Genomic DNA, 27380 nt, shown 5'->3' with positions numbered 1-27380 from the left:
AAATCTCATCTTTAAGGCCTTATTGTTTTTTGAAAGGCAAGCTGGCACATTTTAAGGTTAGTTTCATAAAAAACAACTAAAAAAGGCATTTGCACCTACAAACTATATATATATGGGTAAGTGCCTGACACTTTTTGTGCCTACGGCTTGGATAGGGGTTTTCAAGTAGTTTTTAAAAAATCCGACCCTACATATGTGTTCTTCATGACCGATTTGCTAGAAATATCACACTTTGGATCATGCTTTTTGAGAAAAAAATAATATTTTAAGCATTGAATATTTTTTAAAATTGTATCCCATTGATTTTTGAATCTTATAAAAACCTAACTTGGTGTTGGAATGGGACAATCCAAAAGTTGATTCCCATAAAATCAAACATGGAGATCACATCTGTATGATTAGATTTTAGGAAAAATAGAAACAATCTTTCCAAAGCTAGATAGGCACATGGTAAGCACAAAAAAACGTCATACACCTACCCATCACTATATATATATATATAGGATAAATATTGGCTATTAATAAAGGTACAAAACTAATAAGTAGAATTCATTTTTTTCTTCAAAATTTTTCATTTTTTTAATATTAAATGCTACAGATGTGATCGGCATGGTTGGTTTAGTAACAAACTTGTTTTGAATCATGTCATTATCACAAGCAATTAGGCTTTTAAAGGGGTTAAAAAATCAATGGCACACAATGTGCCATAATTTCAAAACTCAAAAGACCACATTTGTACATTAAAAAAAGCACGATCCAAGACTTTATCCTTATCAAACAAACCCAGCTAAACGCATATATGTGGCGAGATTGAGTTGATACAACTTGCACTTATATTTCTAGCTAATTAGTTTCGTACTATCATTAGTAGCCAAGATTAACCCATATATAGTAGACACGTATGTTTGATGGCGGTAAGATGACTATATGCTGCTGATCAGTGGGCAGAACTGTCGCTAAAGATCCTGTGTGAAAATACCCTTAATCACCAAGAGGTGTTTTCCACCCAGGGTCTTTAGTGACGGTTTTGCCTGCTGCTAAAGACCAAAAAGTGAAAAAAACAAAAAAATGCAGAATCGGATGCAGTGTGTGTTTGACCCTGCGTTTGAGGATTGGGAGTTTGATGATACATGTTTTCTTGTATATATACAATCACTCGAATATGAGAACTAGTGTGAACCATTATTTTCATGGAGTTTTTTGTTCTTTTCTCTTTAATCTAAGTGTAAGGATGTGATCTACATGATTGGATTTATAAGAACCCACGCTTGAATAATTTGATTTTGATGCATTAACGTGATTTTTTTAAGGTTTTAAAATCAATGACTCATAATCTTCATAAACATTCAAGCATTCAAAAATCATATTTTCTTATCGAAAACACATGATCATCCAATAGTTGATTCCTAAAAAATTCACCATGCCAGTTGGATTTGCACAAAAAAAAAAATTGGAGATGTTCACATTTTTAGTTCACACACACATATATATATATATATATATATATATATATATATAGAGAGAGAGAGAGAGAGAGTAATGGGTAGGTGCTAAATGGGTTTTTCAAGTATTTTTTTTTTTGTTTTATTTTTAAATTCTGACAGTACAAATGTGATCTATGTACTTGATTTTATAGAGATCAGCTCTTGAAGTGTTTGATTCCCACATATGGGTGGGTTCAAATCTCATGGGTGTCACACCTAGCATTCGATTAAGCTTACAGAGTTTTAAGCTACCAGGACTGTGACCATAAGTACGGCAGACAGTTAGCGCGATTAGGTCTTTGTCCCTGGAGGCGGTTTCTCTCTATAAAAAAAAAAAAAAATTGTGATCATGCACCTGATCCTCAATTGTCTTTCATCCCACGACCCAAACGCCCCCCATACGGTCCACGTGAAGGGGGGGTGAAGGGTAAAGCAATTGGACAATGCACACAAATTGTGTCTGATTCCCCCTAGCTTTGCTGGGTTATGTGCATGTTTTGTGGGCACAATAACACGTGTAACGTGTTGTGCAACAAAGGGCAGCTCTGGGCGTTCAATTACATTGCACCTTATTCTTGTTTGTGTTCTGCTTGCTGACCCTATTTCACGTGTTCCAACAAACTCCTTACCAGGGTGAGCCATGAGCGGGCTCGATTGGGCTGTGGAAAGTTATTGACAAAGGCAAAATCTTACCATAAATCCAAAATCTTTGTTGTCAAAATGTTAGAAAAAAAATCATGGCACTTTATGAAAAAACAAAAAACAAAATTGCGTAACAAACTTTAAATTTTAGAAAACTATCAAGCGTCATTTATGATAGAGTACGTCAGGTGAACGAAAAGGTCATCAAGATAATTTTCAAGATTACAATTTGCATACATTAAACAAAATTTTCGTGTCTCGACGTTCGAGCTGCTTTGATGCACACTGAATGATATCTGTTGTCACACCCTTTCACCGCAAGGCCAGTGGCTCGTCTTGTACCTCGAGAGATGGGATCAGTTCAGAATGTGCTCTGACAGTACTGCCGTTGATCTCAAGATGAACGGGCATCCACACCTATGCAAATGAGATTGCCCATCACTTGGATGGGTCCCAGTTTTTTTTTTCATGATGTTGTTCGTGTTGCGGATAGACAGCATTTTGAATGGTTTAAAATGAACGGCTCACAATAAGCCTTATTCTCTGTTTGATGGGTGTCGTTCATTTTTTAGATGAACGGCATCCAAGGCACCTCTGCAGTAAACTAAACTCTGTTCACGTATATGTAAAAAGCATTCAAACTTCAAAGGTATCATTACCCTTCATTGCAAGGCTAGTAGTTTTGTAAAGGTCACGTTTGGTGCCCTTTATTAGAGCCTGGAAGGCCTTTCATATGTGGGTCCCACTATATTTCAGAGAAGGGGTTTGGATGTGTTAGAGTCACGGTTCCAGTTGAGGGAAACTAAGAGTCCTGATGAAGAACAAGATAGAACAAATATCCTCCCTAAAGATCATGATAATTTGGTTGGGAGAAGAGTGCACAAATCGTCTAGTGTATGGACAGTTTTATCAAAACCGAATGATAAGGATGCTAAAACGTTGGTTAAGACTAGGACTCATCCTCATATCACGTTAATTAGCTATATTGGACTCTCAATGTAACACATATAAAGAAAATAAGAAAGAACCTCTATTTGTGAGTTAGAATAGAGAGAGATTATCGTGGACAAAGGTTTATATCGAACCACGTTAAATCGTTGTGCATCTATGCTATTTCTTTGCTGTGTTTTATTTCAATCGTATGCGTGCTGGTTCATTTTGTGGTATCAGAGCCATATTCGTTTGCATCAATGTCAAGCTCAACCTCGTTCTCCAACAATACTCAGCAACCTATAAATCAATCAGAGGCTTAAGGTAATCTCAGTATGATTTTACCCCAACCGAATTTCTAATATGGCCTTCATCATTTTTTAACTACCAAATTAACAGTTGATAATTACTTATGAGAATCTCAATTTTTGCTTATTTTGAAATCGTATGACCTTATTGGTCTTGTTGATGGGTCTAAGCCGTGCCCTATGAAATTCAAAATAAATTCAGATGAAATCAATCTAGATTTCATATTATGACATCGTCAAGATCAACTTTTATTTAGTTGGATCTTATCATCACTATCTGAATATGTCCACACTCATGTTGTGGGTCTCTCCACGCCCTACGAGGTCTGAAGTTCTTTGAAACTTGCTTATGCTGCTCAGTCTCGAGCTTGAATTATGCAATTGAAAAATAGATTTTTGAGTTAAAGAAAGGCACTCAAAGCATTGAAGAATATATTCAGTATGCGAAAAGAATCTTGCATCAACTAGTAGTTGTCGCCAAACCGATTTATGAAAATGATTTAATGGCTCATATTCTTTGTGGCCTACCATATGAATTCAATTAGTTTCGTACGACCATCACTACTCTCATGGAACCTATAATACTTAATGAACTTCATGGACTTTTGTTGATTCATGAAGCTCAATTAAGTGAAAATGAGCCGATCCCTGATGTGACCATGCCCATCGTCAATCTCACTACCTACTAAAATCAAAACTCAAATTGGTGGGGCGGCTATCGCGAAAAGAATAATGAAAATTGTGGTAGTTATCGAGGGTGAAATAAAGGCTATTTCAATAAACCTCGAAGTGAACAAAACTATGGAGGGCTTTCGAATTCATCAAATAGAGTTATTTGTCAAGCGTGCGACAAACCAGGCCACATAGCAAGCAAGTGTTCTCAATATGCCTTACTCTATCAATCAAACTCTCCGTAAGCCTATCATGTTGCTCCTATGATGTACGATGATGATTCTTGGTACCCTGATTCTGGTGTGACTCATCACGTCACCAATGATCTTAACAATATGTACCTACACTCTAAATATCAACGCAATGACACTCTTAAAGTCGACAATGGCTCAGGTTTGCAAATTCATAATGTGGGTATGATTCATTTTTCTAAAGCTTCGTTCATTTTCAAAGATATTTTACATGTTCTTTTTCTTACGAAGAATTTGATATCAGTTAATAAGTTGACCAGAGATAATAACTTATTTGTTGAGTTTCACCTTGATTATTGTTGCATTAAGGACAAGGCTTCAAGAATTTTTTTAGCCAGCAGAAAGAGTGATGGAGGTCTCTATCAGTTTTTTCTTCCAGCAACACGACATATAGAAGCAATGGTAGGCAAACATGCTCGGTTTGACCAATGGCATCAACGCCTTGGTCATCCATCATCTAAGATTGTTTAACATGTGCTTCTTTGGTTTCATTTACCTTTTCTTAAATGGTTTGAAAAAAAAGTTTATGAGGCATGTCAAATCGGCAAGAGTCATAACTTGCCTTTTGTTTCTTCTTCTCTTCGAGTGGATAAACCTTTAGATTTGATTTTTTGGGATGTTTGAGGACTAACCCCTATTGTTGCACTTAATAATGAACAATATTATGTCAATTTTATTGATGCATATTCTCGTTACTGTTGGATTTATATGCTTCATAAAAAATCGCAAGTGTTTGATGTTTTCAAGCAATTCAAGGTGCATGTTGAAAATATTTGTAATGGTAAGATTAAATTCCTCCACACGGATTGGGGTGGTGAGTATCGTAATGTTTCTACCTATTTACATGCTTGCGATATTGGTCACGGGTCTCTTGTCCCCATACTCATGAGCAAAACGGAAGTGCCAAACACAAACATCGACATATTGTTGATGTTGGTCTCACACTTATGGCCCACTATGCCGTCCCCTTGAAATTTTGGCCTTATGCTTTTCAAACTATAGTTCATCTCATCAGTCGACTCTCGTCACATACCATTGCCCATAAAACTCCTCTAATTTTTTTTTAAAGCCCCTGCCGATTATACCTTTTTGCATATTTTTGGTTGTGCCTATTTTTCCTGTCTCCGTCCTTATTGCCGTCATAAACTTGATCCTCGCTACACATTATGCACATTCTTAGGGTATAGCCCACATCACAAGGGATATGTGTGTCTCAACATGATCACCTTCAAACTTATTATTTCCCGACATGTTTTTTATGAATCATGGTTTCCTTTCTCTGAACTTAGTCGCCTTCCTCCGACTCCATTTTTGCCCTCTCCCTCTTCTGCGTCGGTTCCTCTTGCCATATCTCATCCATCCTACCCTACTCCGACAACTCCTATTCCTATCCCTTCCACTTCTTCTCTCTCCTCTCTCTTACCGACTTGTGTAGACCCCTCTTCTCCTCCTTCTCCACCTATTGATTATGTCTCCTCTAGATTCATGCCTCCCTCTCTGGCATTGGTCCGAACTCACCCCATGGTTACTCGCACCATGGACGACACTCACAAACCAAAATTGTTCCTCTCCACCAAATACCCTCTTTCGGTTGCTCTTCTCTCTGAGCTAAACCAAGATATGGAACCGACTTCCTTTACCATTTCCAACCACGATCCTCGGTGGCGGCATGCTATGTACTTAGTTTAATGCCCTGATCCAGAATGGCACTTAGGTCCTTGTTCTTCTGACTAATCATCACATTATTAGATGCAAATGGATTTATAAAATTAAATGGAGGTCGGTTGGTAGTCTTGAATGCTTTAAATCTCAGCTTGTCGCCAAAGGATTCAGTCAACAAGGTGTGGATTATTTTGAAACATTCAACCCGGTGGTCAAACCCACTACTATGCCACTGGCCACAATTGGTCGATCCGTCAACTTGATGTGCAAAATATCTTTCTCTATGGCATTCTCAATGAAGATGTTTATATGGCACAACCTCCTGGCTTTCAAGACACACACTTTCCCCACTATGTGTGCAAGTTGTGTCGTGCCCTATATGGCCTGAAACAAACTCTGCGTGCATGGTATCATCAACTTAGTTCCTTTATCTTGAACATGGGTTTTATTGGTTCCTAGATGGACACTTCTCTCTTTATTTTTTGGACTTCGTCCATTATTATTTTTGTTCTAATTTATGTGGATGATATTATTGTGACCGACAACTCTACTTTTCACATTCGGTATCTCATATCTGATATAGGGTGTGAGTTTTCCCTCAAGGATTTGGGTCCACTACATTTCTTTCTCGGCATTGAGGTTTTTTCTATCTCCACTAGTTTGTTGTTATGCCAATTCAAGTATATTCTGGATCTTCTTAGTCTGTCCAACATGCTTGGTGCCAAACTCATTGCTTCACCAATGGCGACTAGTCTTTTATTGTCTACCTTCAGTGGAACTACTTTTGAAGACCCCACTTTATATTGCATCATTGTGGGCACCTTGCAATACATCACCTTGACTCGACCAGATGTGTTCTTTGCTGTGAACAAAGTATGTCAGTTCATGCATCGCCCTACTCTTGATCATTGACAGGATGTCAAGCGTATTCTCCGCTACCTCAAGTCCACAATTTCTTATGGATTGCTTATGACTCGGTCCACTAACTTTGACCTCTCTGTGTTCATGGATGCGGATTGGGTCGGGTGTCCTGATGACCGCAAATCTACCAGTGGGTATGATGTGTTCATTGGTCCTAATTTAGTTTCCTGGAGCTCTAAGAAACAATATATTGTCTCCCGCTCAAGCACTGAAGTTGAGTATCGCGTTCTCTCTAACTCTGTTGCTGAAGTTACACGGGTTGAATATCTTCTGCGCGAACTCAGTTTCACTGGTCCTTCGCCTATCATTTGGTGTGACAACATCGGTGCCATGTACCTTGCTTCTCATCCAATGTTTCATTCTCACACAAAACATATCGAAATAGATGTTCATTTTGTTCATGACAAAGTCGCCAAGAAGGATTGCAAGTTCAATATTTACATACTCATGATCAACTGGCTGTTATGTTTACTAAGTCCTTATTGTCTCAATGATTCTTGTTTCTACAATTCAAACTCAATGTGCGTGAAGACCCATTGGGTTTGTGGGGAGCTGTTAGAGTTACGATTTTAGAGAGTTCCACCAGAGTCCAATTGAAGGAAACGACTTCTAAGAGTCCTGATGAAGAACAAGATAAAGCAAATATCCTCCCTGAAGATCACAATAATTCGGTTAAGAGAAGAATGCACAAATCATCTAGTGTGCAGACAGTTTTATCAAAACCGAATGATAAGGATGCTAAAATATTGGCTAAGACTAGGACTCCTTATCCTCATATCACATTAGTTATATTGGACTCTCAATGTAACACATATAAAGAGAATAAGAGAGGACCTCTATTCGTGAGTTAGAATAAAGAGATATTATCGTGAACGTAGGTTTATACTGAACCACGTTAAATCGTTGTGCGTCTGTGCTATTTCTTTGATGTGTTTTATTTCAATCACGTGAGTGCTGGTTCGTTTTAGGATGCCTTGCTTAAGGGCTCCTTTCTATCTAGAAATCCATATGGAAACCATGATTTTTGAAAAGAGAAAATTGCTTATTTTCGTGAAAAGAAGCATGCGTTCATGGGCAAGAAGGAGGAGCAAAAGTGTTGCGGACATCAACACCTTTGGGTCTACTTGAAAAATTATAGCATATAAAATTATGCTCCTCCTTTTTCTTCTCATCTCCTCTCTGCTAGGGTTTTCTTCTTGTTCTCCCTCTGCTAGTGCTTGTGATTCTCCATCATTTTTCTCCCTCCACTGGTGTCTCCCCCTCTCTCTCGACTGCGACTCACCTCGACTATAAAGGTAAACTCTCTCTCTTTCTCTCCCTTTGGTTCTTCTCCAAACCTCCTGAGTTCCCCCCACTCTCTTTCTGATTTTCCCTAAAAAACTGTCTATTTTTTTTGCAAATCAACTACTATATGTTTCTTGAAATTTATGTAAAAGAGTTATTTCTGAATCCTGGATTTGTATATGCAGTTTGGTTATAGATGATTCCCCTATTTCTTTGAGTATTTTTCTTGTTAAAAATACACGAAAATTTTAACCTGTTTTCTCCATGGACTTCTTTCTTACACAAAACAAGAGGATGAAAACTGAGAAAGGATGATGGTCATTCAGGATTTGGGTTATTTCTTGATGCAGAGCAGTATCGACCTAGATCCATACAACTTGACCATGGTAGGGAACCAGACCTGCACGATGGGATCGAGGATCGGACCCAAGCATTGGATCCGACCCAGTTCCAGTCGGTACCGAGATGCCCCAGATCCCTGTGTACCTACTCCAAATGAGCACATGTCAGGATGCCCCAGATCCAACAGCAAACAAAAGCTGTCTCAGGTCCAGAACCAGACCTGAGACTTGGATCCAACTGCACCCTTTAAAAGGGCCAGTCTAGGGTTGCGTGAGAAAACACACATAATATTGGATTACTGCAGCCTTTGTTTTCCTGAGTTTTCTGATTGCCTTTCATCAACCTCTTTTTAACATTTGTTTATTGTTCTCATTACCTACTTATTTTTTTGTTTCATTTCCTTGTTAGATTGATTATTATTGATAATAAAATCAACCATTGTTCATTCAATGATGGTTTTCAATATCATTCTCAGCATACTTCACAACTAGTGCAGTCGAAAATCTCATTTCTCAGCCCCTACGTGCCAAGTTACAAGCAAGAAATGTTGCATCACGTGCAACACGATACCTCCCTGCATCAAAGTGGTATCAGAGCACAACCTTCCTCCTTCGTCAGTGGCATGGCTCAAGAGGCAAGGAACGATCCTACGAGTAGAAAAGAGTAGGAGGAAATCGACAACGAAGATCCGATGTTGAGTATGATAGAGATGATGGCAAAAATGCAAGAAAATATGTTGCGTATAAACAAAGAAGTGGCGGGGATATCCAAACGGCTGGACGGGATTGAAGGTCGGCTCGTTACCCTAGAGTTGCCAGCGGAGCTGCACACGACGTCAACATCAAAAATGGGTACGAGCATGGGCGACAGTATAGTCAATCTTGTTAATACTACCGTGATCGGCCCCACCCAACTCAGCTGTCAGCCTGTCGTGCAACCGGAAGGCACTGAGGAGGACTTGCGGAGGGACGCTGGTCGTGCGACATTCCCGCTGGCGGTAACATTTCTGAACCCTGTCCCGGTAGCAGCGACTAACCAGATCGACAACACTTTCCAGTTGAACGTGGGGGTCGTCGTAAGGCCTTCTGACGTCAGCCTGAGTGCGCAAGCCTATCATCGACCCCCAACACAGGGGCTGCAGGCCAGGCATGGCCTGCAGTGTTCGGAGGAGATACGGGGCCAGGCTGCAGGCGCGCCTGCGTTGGCCCGGGTCGAGGCTGACCTAACAACCCTCCCACCGCACGTGCTTGGTGGATCGGTCGCAGCCCACCAGCGCGACGGGGGGTGTGGATCCTTGTGGGTCGGACCGAATCCGATAGGGTCTGGTCAGAAGCCAGTTTTATCGGGCCCAGACCCAAATCCAAGGGACCATCCTTTGGGTCTCATGGGGCGGGTCAGGGCCCGAAACCCATTACCCAACCTACCCAGTTAGGTTCGATGCACGGTTCGCTTGGAATCAGACCAAACTCACTATGTTTGAACCCCAAAATGGATCCCATGCCAACCCAAACCCCTATCGGACCCGGACGGAGCTCTAGTTTGAATTTGAGCTGGGTCAAAATCAGACCCATCCTGTTATGGATCAAGGATTGAGTTTAAACCAGGCCTTCTCACACCACAACTTGATCTATGATCCTACCTACCTCATTCTGGGTCCGACGAGTAATTTAGGACTTGACCCGATCCAGATCTAATTGAGTGAATCATCCCAATACTACACAAACCAAACCCAATACCCGTATCAAACCCAATCCATTAACCCAACCCCGATCCAGAACCCAGTACCATACCCGAATCACTGCCCCTACCCTGACCCAATCCATAACTCAAACCCACATTATGCTGTTCCTACCCACCTAGAACCTCAGACTCGACCAACCCATCCACCTTTAGTAGGACCCCCTTTCATACTGGTGCCACAACGCCGGCCACATATGGCTCCTGCCCACGGGCTAGTCAGACTGAAGCAAAATCAGTAGGGATCAACGCGACCTGAGCGTCGACCACACGTCGTTGGAGTTCAGCAGCACCAGCATCCAGGCGAGCAGTACCGCGCAGAGGGTGATAAAGCAGTGTGAGATGACGACGCTTTCTGGAATGAGTATCCTGCAGGAATGGTGGAGACTCGTCAACAAAGAGCACTAGAGCACCCCTCCACCTACGGGGTGAGGCTAGACCTTCCAGAGTTCGCAGAACGATTCAATGTGGAGCAGTTCTTCGACTGGTCCTATGTCGTATAGTTCTTCTTCGGCTACCACACTGTTGCTGAGCACCGTCGTGTCTCTCTAGCGCTCACTCAGTTGAGAGGCCTAGCGCAGACATGGTAGGTTGAGCTACAGAGGTCGAGGGAGCGGTAGGGACTAGAGCGCATACAGACATGGGAGGAGATGCATAGGTTGATGCAGTTTAAGTTTGTGCTGTCAAATCACGCTGAGAGAGCCTACAAGGAGTACCTGACCTTGCATCAAGGCACCCGTACTATGGCAGAATACATTGTTGAGTTCCATCATTTATCTCTGCGAGTGCACATCGAGTAGACTGCCCGCCAACAGGTCACGAGGTATATTTCTGGTCTTCGTTTTGCTATTTCTGATGATTTCAGTTATATTACAATCGAGTCATTAGATCAAGCAAGCAGTTATGCCATGAATATGGAGGAAAAATTGAAAAGGGAGCAGGATTATAGGACCTCTCGTAGTGACCAGTCCAGTCGACCTAAGTCGAGTTTCCCAACCAGGGGAGCGAGCTCCATTAGAAAGGAAGACTCAAAGTTCACCCCTAGAGTAGACCCTAGCAAATCTGACCAATTCGGACCTACATACAATACCAGATCCAAAGCCAAACCTAGTGAGTCTACCATCTGTTGTTTTAGGTGTCAGGAGTTAGGACATGTCGCGTCCAAGTATCCCACCATGAACAAGAACACCCATCTCATCGAGGGTATAGTTGAGTCAGCATGTGACAGTGAAAGTGAGCGTGAGTCATTGGATGAAGAAGAGGATGAGAGGGAAGTTGTAGAGTTTGATGGCAACATCAAAAACTTTTTGTCCATCCATCACATTTTGACCGCACCCCGTGAGCCGACCACTGCAAAATGGTTGTGAAACAATATTTTTAGAACCCGGTGCAACTGTGAAGGTCATGCATGTGATGTTATCATTGATACTGTGGCATGTGAGAATATGGTGGCCGAGAGTGTCGTGTCCGCCCTAAACCTGAAAACGGAAAAATTGTCCCAACCTTACAAAATGGCATGGTTTAAGAGAGGAAATGAGGTTGCCATCACCCAACATTGTCTAGTTCAGTTCTCTATAGGGGAGCATTACCACGATGAAGTGTGGTGTGATGTAGCCCCTATGAGTGCGTGTTACATCCTTTTGGGACGTCCCTGGCAATTTGATCGCAAGACCATCCACGATGGCCGCAAAAACACATAATCGTTTATTTTTAAGGGTTATAAAATAGTTCTTCTCCCTATCAAGGAGACTGGTTTTCTTACTATGGATAAGCCTGAGCGAGTTCCCCTACTCGCGGGCCTATCCTAATGGTCTTTCTTGAGTCATTGTCGGGAGGATGGTTATTGTTATGCCCTGGTGGCTAAGCTGTCGATGAGCACGTCGTTGCCCATTTCTGTAGATATCACCCCCCTTGTGGAGGAGTTTCGTGATATTATGCCGGATGACCTTTCTGATGGTCTACCTTTGATGAGGGTGGTTCAACACGCCATTGAATTTGTCTCAGGATCTAGTCTCTCTAACCTCCCCGCGTACCGCATAAACTCATCCGAACATGCCGAGTTGTTGAGGCAGGTCCAAAAGTTACTGCAAAAGGGTTTTATTCGTGAGAGCGTGAGCCCTTGCACCGTACCCGCCCTGCTCACCCCTAAGAAAGATGGTTCCATGAGCATATGTGTTGATAGTCGACCAATCAATCACATCACTATCAAATATTGTTTTCCTATTCCTCGTTTAGATGATATGTTGGATGGTGCCTCTATTTTCTCCAAAATTGATTTAAAAAGTAGGTACCACCAAATCCGTATCCGAGAAGGGGGATGAATGGAAAACAACATTCAAGACATACGATGGATTGTATGAGTGGTTAGTTATGCTATTTGGGTTGTCAAATGCCTCGAGTACTTTCATGAATATAATGACCCAAGTGTTGCGTCATTGCATAGGGAAGTTTGTCGTTGTGTATTTTGATGATATTATGATTTATGGTTCGTCTTTGTCTGATCATTTGAGTCATTTACGTCAGGTCGTAGAGATTTTAAGGAAAGAAAAGTTGTATGTCAATGCCAAGAAGTGTGAGTTTATGATGTCAAGTGTTGTTTTCTTGGGTTTTATTGTGTCCTCTGATGGAGTTAAGGCAGGTCCCGCCAAAGTCCGTGTGATTGTAGATTGGCCTACCCCAAAGATTATCAGAGAGATTCGTAGCTTCCACGGGTTAACCACTTTCTACTATCGTTTTGTGAGAAACTTCAGCACCCTCATGGCCCCTATCACGGAGTGCCTAAAGGGGACTAGTTTCCACTGGACGTCTGCTGCGGGAAAAGCCTTCATACTCATCAAAGAGAAAATGACTAGTGCCCCCGTCTTAGCCCTTCCTGATTTTGGCGCAGTCTTTGAGGTTGAGTGTGATGCTTCTAAAGTGATAATTGGTGCAGTCTTGAGTCAAAACCGCAGACCCATTGATTTCTTTAGTGAAAAGCTTACTCAAGCCAGGTGCCAATATTCCACTTATGATGTCAAGTTTTATGCCGTGGTACAAGCCCTTCACTATTGGAGGCATTATCTTATTTATAAGGAGTTTGTCTTGTACACAAATCATGATGCATTGAAGTATCTGAATAGTCAAAAGAATTTGAGTGATCGTCATGCCAAGTGGATCAGTTTCTTACAAGAGTATATATTCACGATTCACCATCAATCTGGTACTCTGAACAAGGTAGCTGACACTCTTAGCAGAAAAAACAACCTTCTGATGACTATGTCAGTGCAAGTCATTGGGTTTGAGCAGTGTAAGGAGTTGTACTCGACGAACTCTGATTTCCAGCAAGTCTGGGAAGGGTGCCTCTCCTCTGATTGCACAGTCAACCGACGATTTAGTATACATAGCGGTTACCTCTTTCGTGGTAATAAGTTATGTGTGCCTGCATTCTCCCTTAGACTCTAGTTGATTTCCGAGCTACATAAAGGGGGACTAGCTGAGCATTTTGGACATGATAAGACGTTCGCCCTGTTAGATGAACGTTGCTTTTAGCCCAAAATGCACAAAGATGTTGTCAAGTTTGTTCAAAGTTCTCGTGTGTGTCAAGTGTTCAAGGGTCAATGTCAGAACAGTGGATTGTATACGCCGTTGCCCATCCTTGAGCGTCCCTGGGAACATGTGTCCATGGATTTTATTGTGGGTCTTCCCAGAACCCCACATCGTTTTGATTCCATTCTAGTCATTGTTAACCGATTTTCCAAAATGACTATTTTTATCCCATGTAAACAAACCACTGAAGCCTCGTTAGTAGCTTCATATTATTTCAAGGACGTGGCCCGCTTTCATGGATTGCCGCACACGATCACCTCAAATTGTGACACATGTTTTATGAGCCATTTTTGGAAATCGTTATGGGCTTTATTGAAAGTCAAGCTCCAGTTCAGTAGTGCTTACCACCCACAAACCGATGGCCAAACCGAAGTAGTGAACTGCACTCTAGGGAACCTGTTAAGGAGTCTAGTGGAGGAGAATGTCAAAACTTAGGACCTAGTATTGCATATAATAGCTCCATCAACCAGTCCACAGACAAGTCTCCTTTTCAAGTGGTTTATGGTCGGTCACCCACCCATGTAGTAGACCTAACACCTGTGTCCAGTCCTCCAGACCCAGCCCCAGACGCATTTGACGCCATCAAGTACATGCGTGATATCCACCGACAGGTCCGTGACAAACTTGTGGAAAGGTACGAAGCCTACAAAGCTTTTGTAGACCAAGGTTGTCGAGATGTCCAGTTTCAAGTCGGTCAATTAGTATGGGTTTACTTGCGTTCTGAGCGTTTTCCAGTGGGTACTTAGGGCAAGTTGAGTCCTAAGAAGTATGGTCCTTTTAAGATTCTTCGACGATTGGGCCTGAATGCTTACCTCCTTGAACTGCCCGAAGATTGACACATTTTGCTTATCTTCAATGTGTCTGATCTATATGCTTACTGTGGAGACAACAAGTCGTCAGAGCCGACTTCTTCTTAACCAGGGGAGAATGATACAGAGCAGGATCACCCCAGATCCATACAGCTTGACCATGGTAGAGAACTAGACCTGCACGATGGGATCGAGGATCGGACCCAAGCAGTAGATCTAACCCAGTTCCAGTCAGTACCAAGATGCCTCAGATCCCTGCGTACCTACTCTAGACGAGCACAGGCCCGGATGCTCCAGATCCAACAACAAACAAAAGTTGTCTCGGGTCTGAAACCAGACCTGAGACCCAAATCCAACTGCACCCTTTAAAAGGGTCAGTCTAGGGTTGCGTGAGAAAACACACAGAATATTGGATTACCACATCCTTTGTTTTCTTGAGTTTTCTGATTGTCTTTCAGCAGCCTCTTTTCAACGTTTGTTTATTGTTTGTTTCGTTGTTTCATTTCCTTGTTATATTGATTATTATTCATAATAAAATCAACCACTGTTCATTCAACGATGGTTTTCAATATCATTCTCAACATACTTCATGACTAGTGCAGTCGTGAATCTCATTTCTCAGCCCCTACGTGCCAAGTTACAAGCAAGAAACATTGCATCACGTGCAACACGATACCTCCCTGCATCATTTCTATGGCTGTTCATTTTGCAATTTTAAGGGTTCCATGTTCATTATTTTCTCTATAATATTTAGAATTCATATTATCGATTGAGTTTTTCATTTTGGGTGTCATTAGAATATTCTTTTTTTTGGTGTATTTTGTGTGTCATGGTCCCAAATTTATCATATTCTTTGCTTTAAGTTTCAAGGAGTCATGGTACTATTTACGTATGAACCTTTTTGTATGAAAGAGAAGAAGAATCTAGATGGTATCTTTTATTAGGTTTACATCTTTTCTTTTCTTTCATTTTTTTAATGTGTTCTTGGTTTTCATGTGCCTCGAGTTCCATCTCTTTGTCTTGTTTTCTTTTAGCTTTTTCTTGATTTTGTTAAGAACCCCTGATTTTAACAACCATATCTATATACTTATATGAGTGTTCTTTGTTATTAGGCCTGACTTTTTTTAATCGTTTTATTTCTCATGTATTTGGAATTTGATTTTTATGATGCTGTATCAGTTGCTATTTAATTTTCTAATCCAATTTCAGTACAATTTTTGCAAGCTTATTCTATTCAACTTGATTGCAAAGTTGGTACAAATTGCTTATTAGTTTCTATAACCCTAAAAACTTAATTCAAATGCCTTTGGGTCCTTAATTATTAATTTGTGTATTAGACTATGGGCAATGAGAATAATCAAGAACCAGTGGCTGTGAAAAAAGAACATTGGGATGACCACACACATAAAGCTTTCGTTAAAATATATCTAGAAGAGGTTCAGAAAAGCCTTGAGTTTCATGATGAATGTGATATTCTCTTTGAGGGGACCACTGCTATGGGTGAAGATATCTTGACTCCATCCGAAGTTCTTTCTCCAATAGTGAATGTTCTTACTACTGAAAGCAACACTCATGCAAACATAAGATTAAATGAGCTCAAAGAAGAGGAGGACATTGCTGACACTGCTACTCCTACCACTAGTGCACTACATACACAATGTCATAGGGAGTCCGCGGAGGTATCAAATTTAGATGATGTTGAGAACAACACATGTCGCAGGAGGAAGTCTAGTGCAAATCAGTTGATTGAGAAGTTTGACAAAACATGTGATGTGATCACTAATAGACAAAGTAATACAAAGTTCAGCTTTATAAGTCAAGCAATGGAGCTTTTGGAGAGGATGGAGGGTTGAATCATCTTGGTCATGCCAAGTATGATGACAGATGCTGGTCTTAAGCTATTTTTGATGATTGTTTGTAGCTCAAAGTTTTTTCTTTCTGATGCTTGAACTTAAGGATCACTCTTTGATTTGATTATCTGATACATTTTTGCTTTTACATTTTGTTGGTTTCATGATTGAACTATGCTTGTTTGTTGATCTTGGTTTGGAAGGAAAAGAATTGTTGCTAACTGAACTGAAAGTCCATGCTAATATAGAGTTGCTTTATGTAGTTTTCATAGCCTATTGTTCATGGATTTCATGGTTTACAGTTCGTGATCTTTGTACAACTTTTGCTATTTCCTGGTCATTTTAAGTTTGTCTTGATGACATTTATCCTAACTTGAGCTGTTTGTGGCAGAATTCCTTCATTCTTTTTTTTTGGTTGCAGCATTGGAATGTAACATGTTCTCAGTTATAACTTTTGGCTGCATGTGTTTGTTTACTTATCCAATTATGGCTGTCCTGTGTCTGCTTTGGGGCTATTCTGTTATTAAAAAGATTATGACTGATCTTATTATTGGCTTTTGACACTGTTATCTATTTTGATGAAGGGGTATTTTTTCCCTCTGTTTCATGCTCCAAATCCTTTTGACGTGCATTTTATGGACACCACATATGTGCTTTCATATTGTTCTCCATGAAATTTTTTTGAAAATAGCACGATTGTATATTCTATGTTTGTATTTATGTGACATAAGCTTGTCTTCGATGGATGCATTGACAGTCCTTTCGACAATTTAAATTTCAAACAACGAAGCCAAAATGAGCTCTGAATAGGGCGGTGGAGAAATTGATCAACTCATTTTTTGGGTTTTGACTAGTTCGTTTTCATGTTGGTCAAATGTTAAGAAAATCATGAGAATACTTGACTCAGAAGTCAACTTCAGTGCTAGTGTCATCTATGAACACTTGTGAAAAACTGCTGGACTCACCGAGTTCATTGACATAAAACCCTAGATTTAACATATACCCAGCTCACCTCGAGTTAGGTATAGGCTGGCCTAACCCATGACCAAACCCGACCCACCTCAAGTTGGGTTCAGGTTGGGTTGGGTGGGTTTAACCTATACTCAACCCAAACCTGAACTATTTTATAAGGTCAGAGGTAGGTTGGTCCTTTACTACAAAAACAGTGCTTTAGAAGACCTTAACTAATGCACCAAACACCCCATTAAAATTAAAAAGTCCTTTCAAGATACAGTTTCTAAACAATTTCTTCATCCAGTAGATGAACTTCTAATCAACGTCATCCCTACAATTGACTTTATTCAAAAGTTCATCCTCATTCCTCAATATGAGGGGCCAAACATGACCTAAGCATTTAACAAATACATTTGTATTGTGTATTTTGATGTGCATGAGCACGAGCATATATATATATATATACCAACCAAATATGTTTGATGATATGAATCAAGATTTTCATATGTTTTTTTGCAAATCTAACCATGCAGATGCATTCAACGTTATCCATTTGCTAAGAATAAACTGTTGGATCATCCTAATCGGATCAAGAAATACAATTTTTTATGCTTGAATGTTTATGAAAATTCTAAACCATTGATTTTCAACCCTTAAAATATTCTTCTTATACATAGTAATTAGATGATCCAAATAGTCTATTTATATAAAACCAAGCATCTAGATCACATAGGCACAGTGAAATTTAAAAAAAAAGTAAAAAAAGCTATGAAAATCTTGATTCATACCAGCAAACATATTTAGTTGGTAAACATATTTTAGTTACCACACACACACATATAAATACAAAAAAGTGTAGATGCATGATCACTTTCGAACATGACTAGAACAAACTCGCACTGAACATCCATTGCGAGTTTGCGCCAAATAACACCTTTAACGCAACAAAAAGTCGCCGCTAAAAGTCCCTGTTGAGACTTCTGCTAAAGATCCCATACCTTTAGCAGCAACTTTTTGTCACTTAAAAGTGTTTATGCAGAAATAATGATGCTGAGCATCCATATGCTCAGCACAAGTTAATTTTGGTCATGTTCGAAAGTGATCAAGCTCTCTCTCTCTCTCTCTCTCTCTCTCTCTCTCTCTCTCTATATATATATATATATATATATATATATATATATATATATATATATATAATGATAAGGTGCTCCGGGAGTACCTACTCCTACATAATAGAAGCTTTAGATTTTTAATTTTCTTAAACCTTTTTTTTGTTGATCCAACCCTATAAAATATGATCTATAAGCATTATTTAGTAGAAACCAAGTTTTAGATCATGTGATTATAATATACATGTATGTTTTTTAAGACCTTCAAAAATCAATGGCTTACAATGTCAAAATTTTAGAATTTAAAAAATCCTATTTTTATGTCAAAAAAAAAAATGATGCAAAGCATGAGTCCTACCAAATAAACTATGTTGAGTGCGTCCATAAGGTTTAATTGAAAAGATCCAACCTAAAACTATGATTTCTAGTATGTGGGAGTAGGGTTTAATTGAAAAGATCCAACCTAAAACTATGATTTCTAGTATGTGGGAGTAGGGTACTCCGGGAGCACCATAGCATTACTCTCTCTCTCTCTCTCTCTCTATATATATATATATATATATATATATATATATATATAAAGAGTGAAAGAAGAACAAATGCTGAATCAATATACTAATCGATACAACAAATGTGTTAACACCATCTCAATCTAAAAGCCTCACTCAATGGCACTCATGGTGCGCAGCCTATATGCACCATTATTTCATGGTTGCCAAAACTCTACCACAATTTACATCCAAAACTTCAGCCTCTTAAATAGATTCGATTTATTAATTAAAAGGCAAACAAAGAAAATAACATGAAAAAGAGGAAAATTAAGATAGAATCAATCTTGACTGTGTTGTCTGCAACCCTTTGGTCCATAGTGCTGGGAGCTGCGCCTGACAACTTTATGGCACAAAGCACAGTAGTGATTTTGGCAAGACCAACAGAAGATGTGGTTGTTATTTCCAACCTGTATTTTAGAACAAGATAACAATATTAGAGGTAGGAAAAACCAAAAAAGCTGAAAAAAGAAAGATCCATTACTCCTTCCCTTTGCTACAGTGCAAAGAAAGCCATAATGCATCTAGAAATCACTAGGTGCTTTATAAACAATTCTCCAATCTTAAACCACTCCCACTACCAATAAACAGATACAAACATGTTCAATAATACTTTAAAGTGCGACAAAAACTGTGATTATACAAGTGATGGCAGTTGTCCGGCCTAGCTTTACCGAAGCACATACTAGTCAATTCCTGGCACAGCACATTGGATGAATGAAAAAAAGAAGGAAAATAAGCATATGATGTAGACACACTTTGATTTTTATTTACATTCGTAAAGTGATTCGAACAGAATTGTAGCTATATACAGCTTGGAGTTAGAAATATGTGCATATGTTGTAATACAACCTATTTAAATTCTTCAATTAGGAGACATTTTTTAAATAACATTATATAAACACAACCACACACTAAGAAGAATTTCATTAATATTTCATATAAGAAAAAGAGAAATTTTTTATGTTTCACATACATGGACGGGCAATTTCTTGGTTGATTTTTACAATTACAACCTTTTCATTTTTTTATTAATTGAAGGTAAATCAAACACAATTTCATATGCACATGTATTGCATGTGATATATTAAATACAAGCATAAATTTTTTCAACAGATTTTTTATAGAATGTAAACACATAATTAAATGCCATCAAAATGCCTTCCAAAAAGATGGTAAACATTTTAACCTTTGTGCATAAGAAACAAAGCTAGGAAGAACTTGACGTGCACTTTTATCCCTCATTCTTTACAAGGGCAGAATACAACTCTATTAGAAAGACTAAGCAAGCTAAAAGAGACCTTGCCCATCTGAGAGTGTTCCCCCCTGACACGGGATTAAGCAATGGGGCCTTGCTCACCTGGTCATTCAACAAAGAGCTTGTATTTGGTTAACATTAAGTGTGAAACAGGTTGGTTTCAGTCTAGTCTCCACTCCAGATCCAACACCTTTTTCTTAGATATAGACCTTAACATAAGATCTACCGTGTACTTGGTGTTAAGACATATGTAATAATACATCTCTCTCTCTCTCTCTCTCTCTCTCTATATATATATATATATATATATATATAAATATAGATGTATTTACCATAATACCCGATAGGGGTATTATGGTCTTTTCACAAGTACCCAATAGGGGTACTTGTTTTATTTCTTTTATTTTGCTGTTTTTTATTTTTTTATTTTTTTAAATGTATTTTGGGATACCGAAAAGGGGCCCCACAATGGAGTCGTTGGGGCCCCCAACGGTCACAATTGTGACCGTTGGGGGCTCCCAACGACTCTATTGGGAGCCCCCTTTGGTCTCCCTTCTCTTATAAATAGGGGGAACCCCCCTTGTATTTAGTATGGCTCTTAGAGAGCTCCTCTTCAATAAAAGAAATATTCTTTTATGTGTGTAGCCTTATTATAAGGCCCTTCGTATATCCCTTGGTGGATTTTCTCTCTTGTGCTTGTTTCATTTGTCCGTGTTGGACATTGTGAATGCTTTGGCATTCTTGAATTCTTCCGCATACTTCATTACATGGTATCAGAGCCATACGATCTTCTAAGGTAAAATTGTGTCTCTCTCTACTTCCTTTTTTTCTCACATCTTCATTTTGTAGCAATGAAAGTCAAGATCGATCTATCATTCAAACTCAATGGAAAAAATTACATGATGTGGGCATCCGCAATGGAGAATAATTTCAAAGGCAAGAAGCTTTGGGGTTATGTAATGGGAACCGTTCCGGAACCCCAACTTAAGCTCACAAAGATGGAAGGAGATCAAGAGAAAGTACTTGAAGGTGATGCTCGTCTCAAGGCCATTGAAGATTATAATCACCAAATGGAAGATTGGGAGAGCAACCATGCAAAAATCCTAGCATGGTTTATGAATAATGTCGAACTCAAGGTATGTGCAAATATTGCAAAATTCCGCCGGGCAAATGAAGCTTGGTTTTTTATGAAGGGTATGTTTACCCAAAAGGATCTTGCAAGAGCTTATTTTTTGCAAGAAAAAGTAAGAACCACAAAACAAGGTGACATGAGCATACAAGATTATTATAGTGCTCTAAATCCTTTGTGGGATGAATTGGCTCTTTTAGAGCCTAAATGGGTGGCTATGGAGGATGTGGTACTAAGACAAAAACAAATGGAACAAGATAGATTGTTTCAATTTTTATTTGGGCTTCGTCCCGAATTTGAACAAGTTAGATCCTCACTTTTCCATAGATCTACGTTTCCTCCCTTAGAAGAGGCTATTGCCGAGATTACTCAAGAAGAGACTAGGCATAGCATGGGTAAAAGCATAGAGGAAGTTCTTGTCGTATCTAAACCCGGCAATCATGTTAAAACATACAAACCACCTCATTTTGGTAAGCAAGGGAGTGGTGGAAGAAAAATGATTATATGTCATCATTGTTATGAGCCGGGACATATTAAACCCGTTTGCCCAAAGCTAAATGGGGCATTCAAGCCAAAGGTGGCTTCCGTTGAAGAATCATCCACCAAAGAAGATGACGGCAAGAACGGGGATCTCAAAGATACTCTTGGACAAATCTCCTTGGCTCTCCAACAAATTTTAAAGGCTACTTCTTCCACCTCCGGTGCCGCCATTGCCTCATCATCACCTCCCGGTACGTACTCTTGGATTTTAGATTCCGGAGCCTCTTTTCACATGACTCCTCATGAAAATGCATTAACCAATGTGCACACCAATTCAAAAATATCTTGTGTCTCTACAGCCGATGGAACTTTTCTCAAAATAAATGGTATTAGAACTCTTGATTCTAAAAATGTTCAAAATTTTCTTGTTCCAAAAGTTAGAATAGTTCCTAAATTAAATCTTAACCACTTTTCCGTTTCTCAAATAGCCGACCATGGATGTGAAATATCTTTCTCATCCCAAGGGTGCTTTGTGCAGGATCTCCGGTCCGGGAAGCGGATTGGGCAAGGCCATAGGAAGGGAGACCTTTATTTTATGGATAACTTAATACTTCCAAATACCTCATTTTGTACTTATGTCCAAGACAAAAATATTGAAACTTGGCATAAAAGGCTTGGACATCCAAGTTACTCTAAAATGTATCTTTTTCCTTTTGGAAACAAGTTTTGTAAAAAAAAAGATATCAATTGCAAAGATTGCATTTTTGGAAAAATGAAGTCTACTCCTTTTCCTATTAGAACCTTTGTGACAACAAGACCTTTTGAATTGGTGCATTCCAATGTATGGGGACCATCTCCGGTTCTATCCAAAGGTGGTTATTCGTATTATGTTACTTTTATTGATGATTATACTAGATATGTATGGATTTATTTTCTTAACTTTAAATCAGAAGTTTTTAACTTCTTCAAAGAATTTCATACAAAAGTTCAAAATCAATTTCAAAGTCAAATATCCATTCTTAGATCCGATTCGGGTGGAGAGTACTTATCAAATGATTTTCAATCATATCTAAAACAACATGACATTTGTCATCAAAAATCTTGCCCAAGAACTCCTCAACAAAACGGTCTAGCGGAAAGAAAACATAGACATATTTTAGAAACCACTAGATCCTTACTCATTTCTAAAAATATTCCAAAAAGTTTTTGGGCCGAAGCCGTGTTAACCTCCACCTATTTAATCAATAGGATGCCATCTTCAAAATTGAACAATATCTCTCCTTATGAAAAAAATTTCAATATGACACCCGACTACAATCGTCTTCGTATTTTTGAGTGTAAATGCTTTGTTCTTTTACATAAAAGAGATAAATTGTCACCTAAAGCAATAGAATGCGTATTTTTAGGATATGGTGAAAATCAAAAGGGCTATAGATGATTTGACTACAAGAACAATAAATTATTTGTCTCTAAAGATGTGACCTTTTTAGAAGATGAAAATGGATTCGAAATTTTGAAAAAACCAAATGATATTGATTATATGTTTATCAATGATCTTTTAGAAGACTCAAATGATGACCTTTTGAGTCATCCAGAATTTTTAGAAAATACTCATGATAATGGTGACAATCTCCAAGTATACACTCGGCGTAAGGAAGCACAACCTATTAGTGCTTTAGAAAAATTCTTGCGGCTTAATGAACCCCTAGAAGAAACCTCCCTTAGGCGTTCTTCTAGAGAATCAATTCCACCTAATAGGTTTGTCTCATATGAAACTCTCTCACCTAAATATAGAGCTTGTTTAATTGCCTTGCATTCTTACTATGAACCTTCCCACTATAATCAAGCAAAAAATATTTCTCATTGGGTTGAAGCAATGAAAGTTGAACTAGATGCTTTAAATAAGGCTAAAACTTGGGAAATAGTTCACCTTCCTACAAATAAAAAAGCTATAGGATGTCGATGGGTCTACAAAGTCAAAACAAAAAGTGATGGTTCCCTAGAACGTTATAAAGCTAGATTAGTTGCTAAGAGATATTCACAAGAATATGACATCGATTATGAGGAGACTTTTGCCCCCGTGGCTCGCATGACAAGCGTTAGAGCTCTAATAGCGGTAGCATCATCTAAAAAATGGCCTATATTTCAATTAGATGTTAAAAGTGCCTTTCTTAATGGTCAGTTGAATGAAGAAGTATATATGGACCCTCCGCCGGGAATTAATGTTAACCAAGGTCAAACTCTTCGGTTATTAAAAGCTTTATATGGTCTTAAACAAGCCCCTAAGGCTTGGTATGATAGATTTAGTGCTATCATGTTAAAATTGGGATTTCGTTCATGTTATACTCACACTACTCTTTTTGTTAAACGTGCAGGTAATAGTATCATCATCCTTCTGCTTTATGTTGATGATATGATCATCACTGGCAATGATGAAAGTGGTATTCTTAATGTTAAAAATATGTTAAAACATAATTTTGATATGTCTGATCTGGGTTTTCTCAGGTACTTTCTTGGTATAGAAGTAGCATACTCTCCTCGAGGGTATATATTGTCACAGATGAAGCTTGCTGCAGACATATGTTCCAAATCTGGGATTTCAGATGACAAAAAGGTGGAGACTCCCGAGGTTATCAATGCTAAACTTCGACTGGAGGATGGAGTTCTGCTGGATGATCCTACGCCCTACAGGCAACTCATTGGCTCCCTCACCTATCTGACTATCACCAGGCCGGATATTGCTCATGCTGTGCACTCTGCAAGCCAATTTCAGCATGCTCCTACATCTGTGCATATGAGTGTTGTGCTCCGGATCATTCGATACATCAAAAATACTTTGACTAAAGGGCTATTCCTATCCTCACTCTCTTCCTTAGACTTACTGGCTTATACTGATGCTGACTGGGGAGGAAACTCAAATGATCGAATCTCAACTACTGGTTTTTGTGTTTTCCTAGGAGATTCGCTAATTGCTTGGAGGTGCAAGAAACAGCAGAAAGTCTCATTGTCTTCTACTGAAGCAGAATACAGGGCTATGACAACTACTACAATGGAGCTTGTGTGGCTTCAAAGTCTTCTTCAAGATATGGGAGTCGAAATTACCGGTGCTTCGAAGCTTTGTTGCGACAACAAAAGTGCCATCTACATTGCCAGCAACCACACCTTTCATGAGAGGACTAAGCATATTGAAATGGACTGTCACTATGTACGTGATGAATATCTTCGTGGGACAGTTACACTGCCATATGTCACTTCAGAATATCAACTTGCAAATTTCTTTACCAAAGCCCTGCCTGCTCCTCGCTTCTTGTTCCTTCTTGGCAAACTTTCGGTCATTTCCCCGTAAAGTTTGAGGGGGGTGTTAAGACATATGTAATAATACATCTATATATATATAAATATAGATGTATTTACCATAATACCCGATAGGGGTATTATGGTCTTTTCACAAGTACCCAATAGGGGTACTTGTTTTATTTCTTTTATTTTGCTGTTGTTTATTTTTTGTTTTTTTTGTTTTTTTAAATGTATTTTGGGATACCGAAAAGGGGCCCCACAATGGAGTCGTTGGGGCCCCCAACGGTCACAATTGTAACCGTTGGGATATTGGGAGCCCCCTTTGGTCTCCCTTCTCTTATAAATAGGGGGAACCCCCCTTGTATTTAGTATGGCTCTTAGAGAGCTCCTCTTCAATAAAAGAAATATTCTTTTATGTGTGTAGCCTTATTATAAGACCCTTCGTATATCCCTTGGTGGATTTTATCTCTTGTGCTTGTTTCATTTGTCCGTGTTGGACATTGTGAATGCTTTGACATTCTTGAATTCTTTCGCATACTTCATTACACTTGGAATGGGTTTACTTCTCTAAATGGATTAGTATCTGTGTACAGAAGAACATGTTCTATTGGATTTTCCCTTGTGCCCATATCAAGTCCAATCCTTCTAATATTGCTACATGCAAACCTCAACCGCTTTTACCAGACCCGATATTATGAAGTTAGTATCAGAATCCAACTCTAATTAATCAGATCTATACCAGAACCAGATATTAAATTGGATGTAGTACTAAAAGTTAGATTTTCATCTGGACCAACAATGACCAAGCCTGCATGCAACCCATCTTAACGCCTAATTACTGTGGTTGTTGGAAGTGGCCATTCCATGTTTACTTCCATGGCATTTTAGTAAAGGATAAAGTTAAAAAAAAAATGAGGTAAGGGCACGTTTGACGCCGGGGGGAAGTTCTGCTGGCCCCCTCTTTTAGTGGGGCCCATGTGGTCCCATCAACCCCCCCCAGATTTATCACTGTTTTGGGGGGAGTTTCTACCCAACAACAGGGGGGGGGAACCTTGCGATTCCGCAGAACTTCTCCCCAGCGTCAAACGTTCTGTATCATAAGATACAAGGGTGTATCGTAAGATACACCCAAAATGGGTACGATACACACCCGTATCGAGATATGTGTTAGAAAATAACATATATATGTATATACTTGAATATATATATATATATATACTCTTCGTAATACAAGAGTACGTATATGTATATGTATATAAATATATATTTAAAGTATATACGTATATCTTTGTAATATTTAATTTTCTGTATTTTTGTTTTATTTCTTTTTATTCTTTTTTGTCTTTTTCTTAACAGTCATAATGACTATCACTGTACAGTCTGGCGAGCTGTCAATATATATATATATATATATATATATATATATATATATATATATATATATATATATATATATATGACTGTTGACAAAGAGCTCTTGGGAACTATTCCCAACAGCAAAGAGCTGTTGGGAATAGCCCAACAACTATTTCAAGAGAACATGTAATCTATAAATAAGGCATTTGTGCCCATTGTAATTCACTTTTTGTAGAGGGTTCTCCCTCTCAATTATATTCAGATTGAAGTGCTTTTTATGCACTCTTTAACATTTGTGTTGTGAAGCATTTATATGCTATTTTTGTTCTAGCATATTCGATGAATGTATGTATTATCAAGTTATTTGAAAACTTGATTATTTGTAAGTCTCTTTTCATGGTATCAGAGCTTGGTTTATGATCAACCGTGCATTGGTGGGTTGCCTCGTAAAACGTGCTTGCTCTCGTTTGTGGTAGTGACTCTCTTCTTTCTTTGTGATTCATCATGGGTGAATTTTTTTCACACAATACAAGCAACTCCAACTTTATTCCGCCATTCAAACTTGAAGGAAGCAACTATAACATTTGGGCGGGACACTTGGAGACATTCATAAAGGGTCAAGGTTTGTGGGGTTTCGTAAGAAGTACTATTCTTGAACCTACTCCCAAATTTACATTAGGTGAAAATGGTGTACAGACTAGTCTTGAAGAAAGTGATAAAGCTATGAAAGAATACTACAAAAAATTGGATGAATGAAACATAAAAAATGCTA

At 39.0% G+C, this 27380-nt stretch overlaps 1 protein-coding gene across 1 annotated transcript in view; it reads right to left on the bottom strand.

Moving 5' to 3' along the window:
• Positions 1–19125: 19125 nt before the first annotated feature.
• Positions 19126–27380, bottom strand: part of NHL8 (NDR1/HIN1-like 8) — an 87279-nt gene continuing 79024 nt past the window's right edge. Inside the window, exon 7 of the mRNA XM_089992169.1 lies at positions 19126–19498. Coding sequence (XP_089848295.1) covers positions 19370–19498 — 129 coding nt within the window. The 3' untranslated portion in view covers positions 19126–19369. The remainder of the gene's footprint in view (positions 19499–27380) is intronic.

Source organism: Nuphar pumila, chromosome 16 (genome assembly GCF_984573655.1).
Source record: "Nuphar pumila chromosome 16, dmNupPumi1.hap1.1, whole genome shotgun sequence".
Lineage (NCBI taxonomy): Eukaryota > Viridiplantae > Streptophyta > Magnoliopsida > Nymphaeales > Nymphaeaceae > Nuphar > Nuphar pumila.
This window is presented reverse-complemented; position numbering and strand designations above follow the sequence as displayed.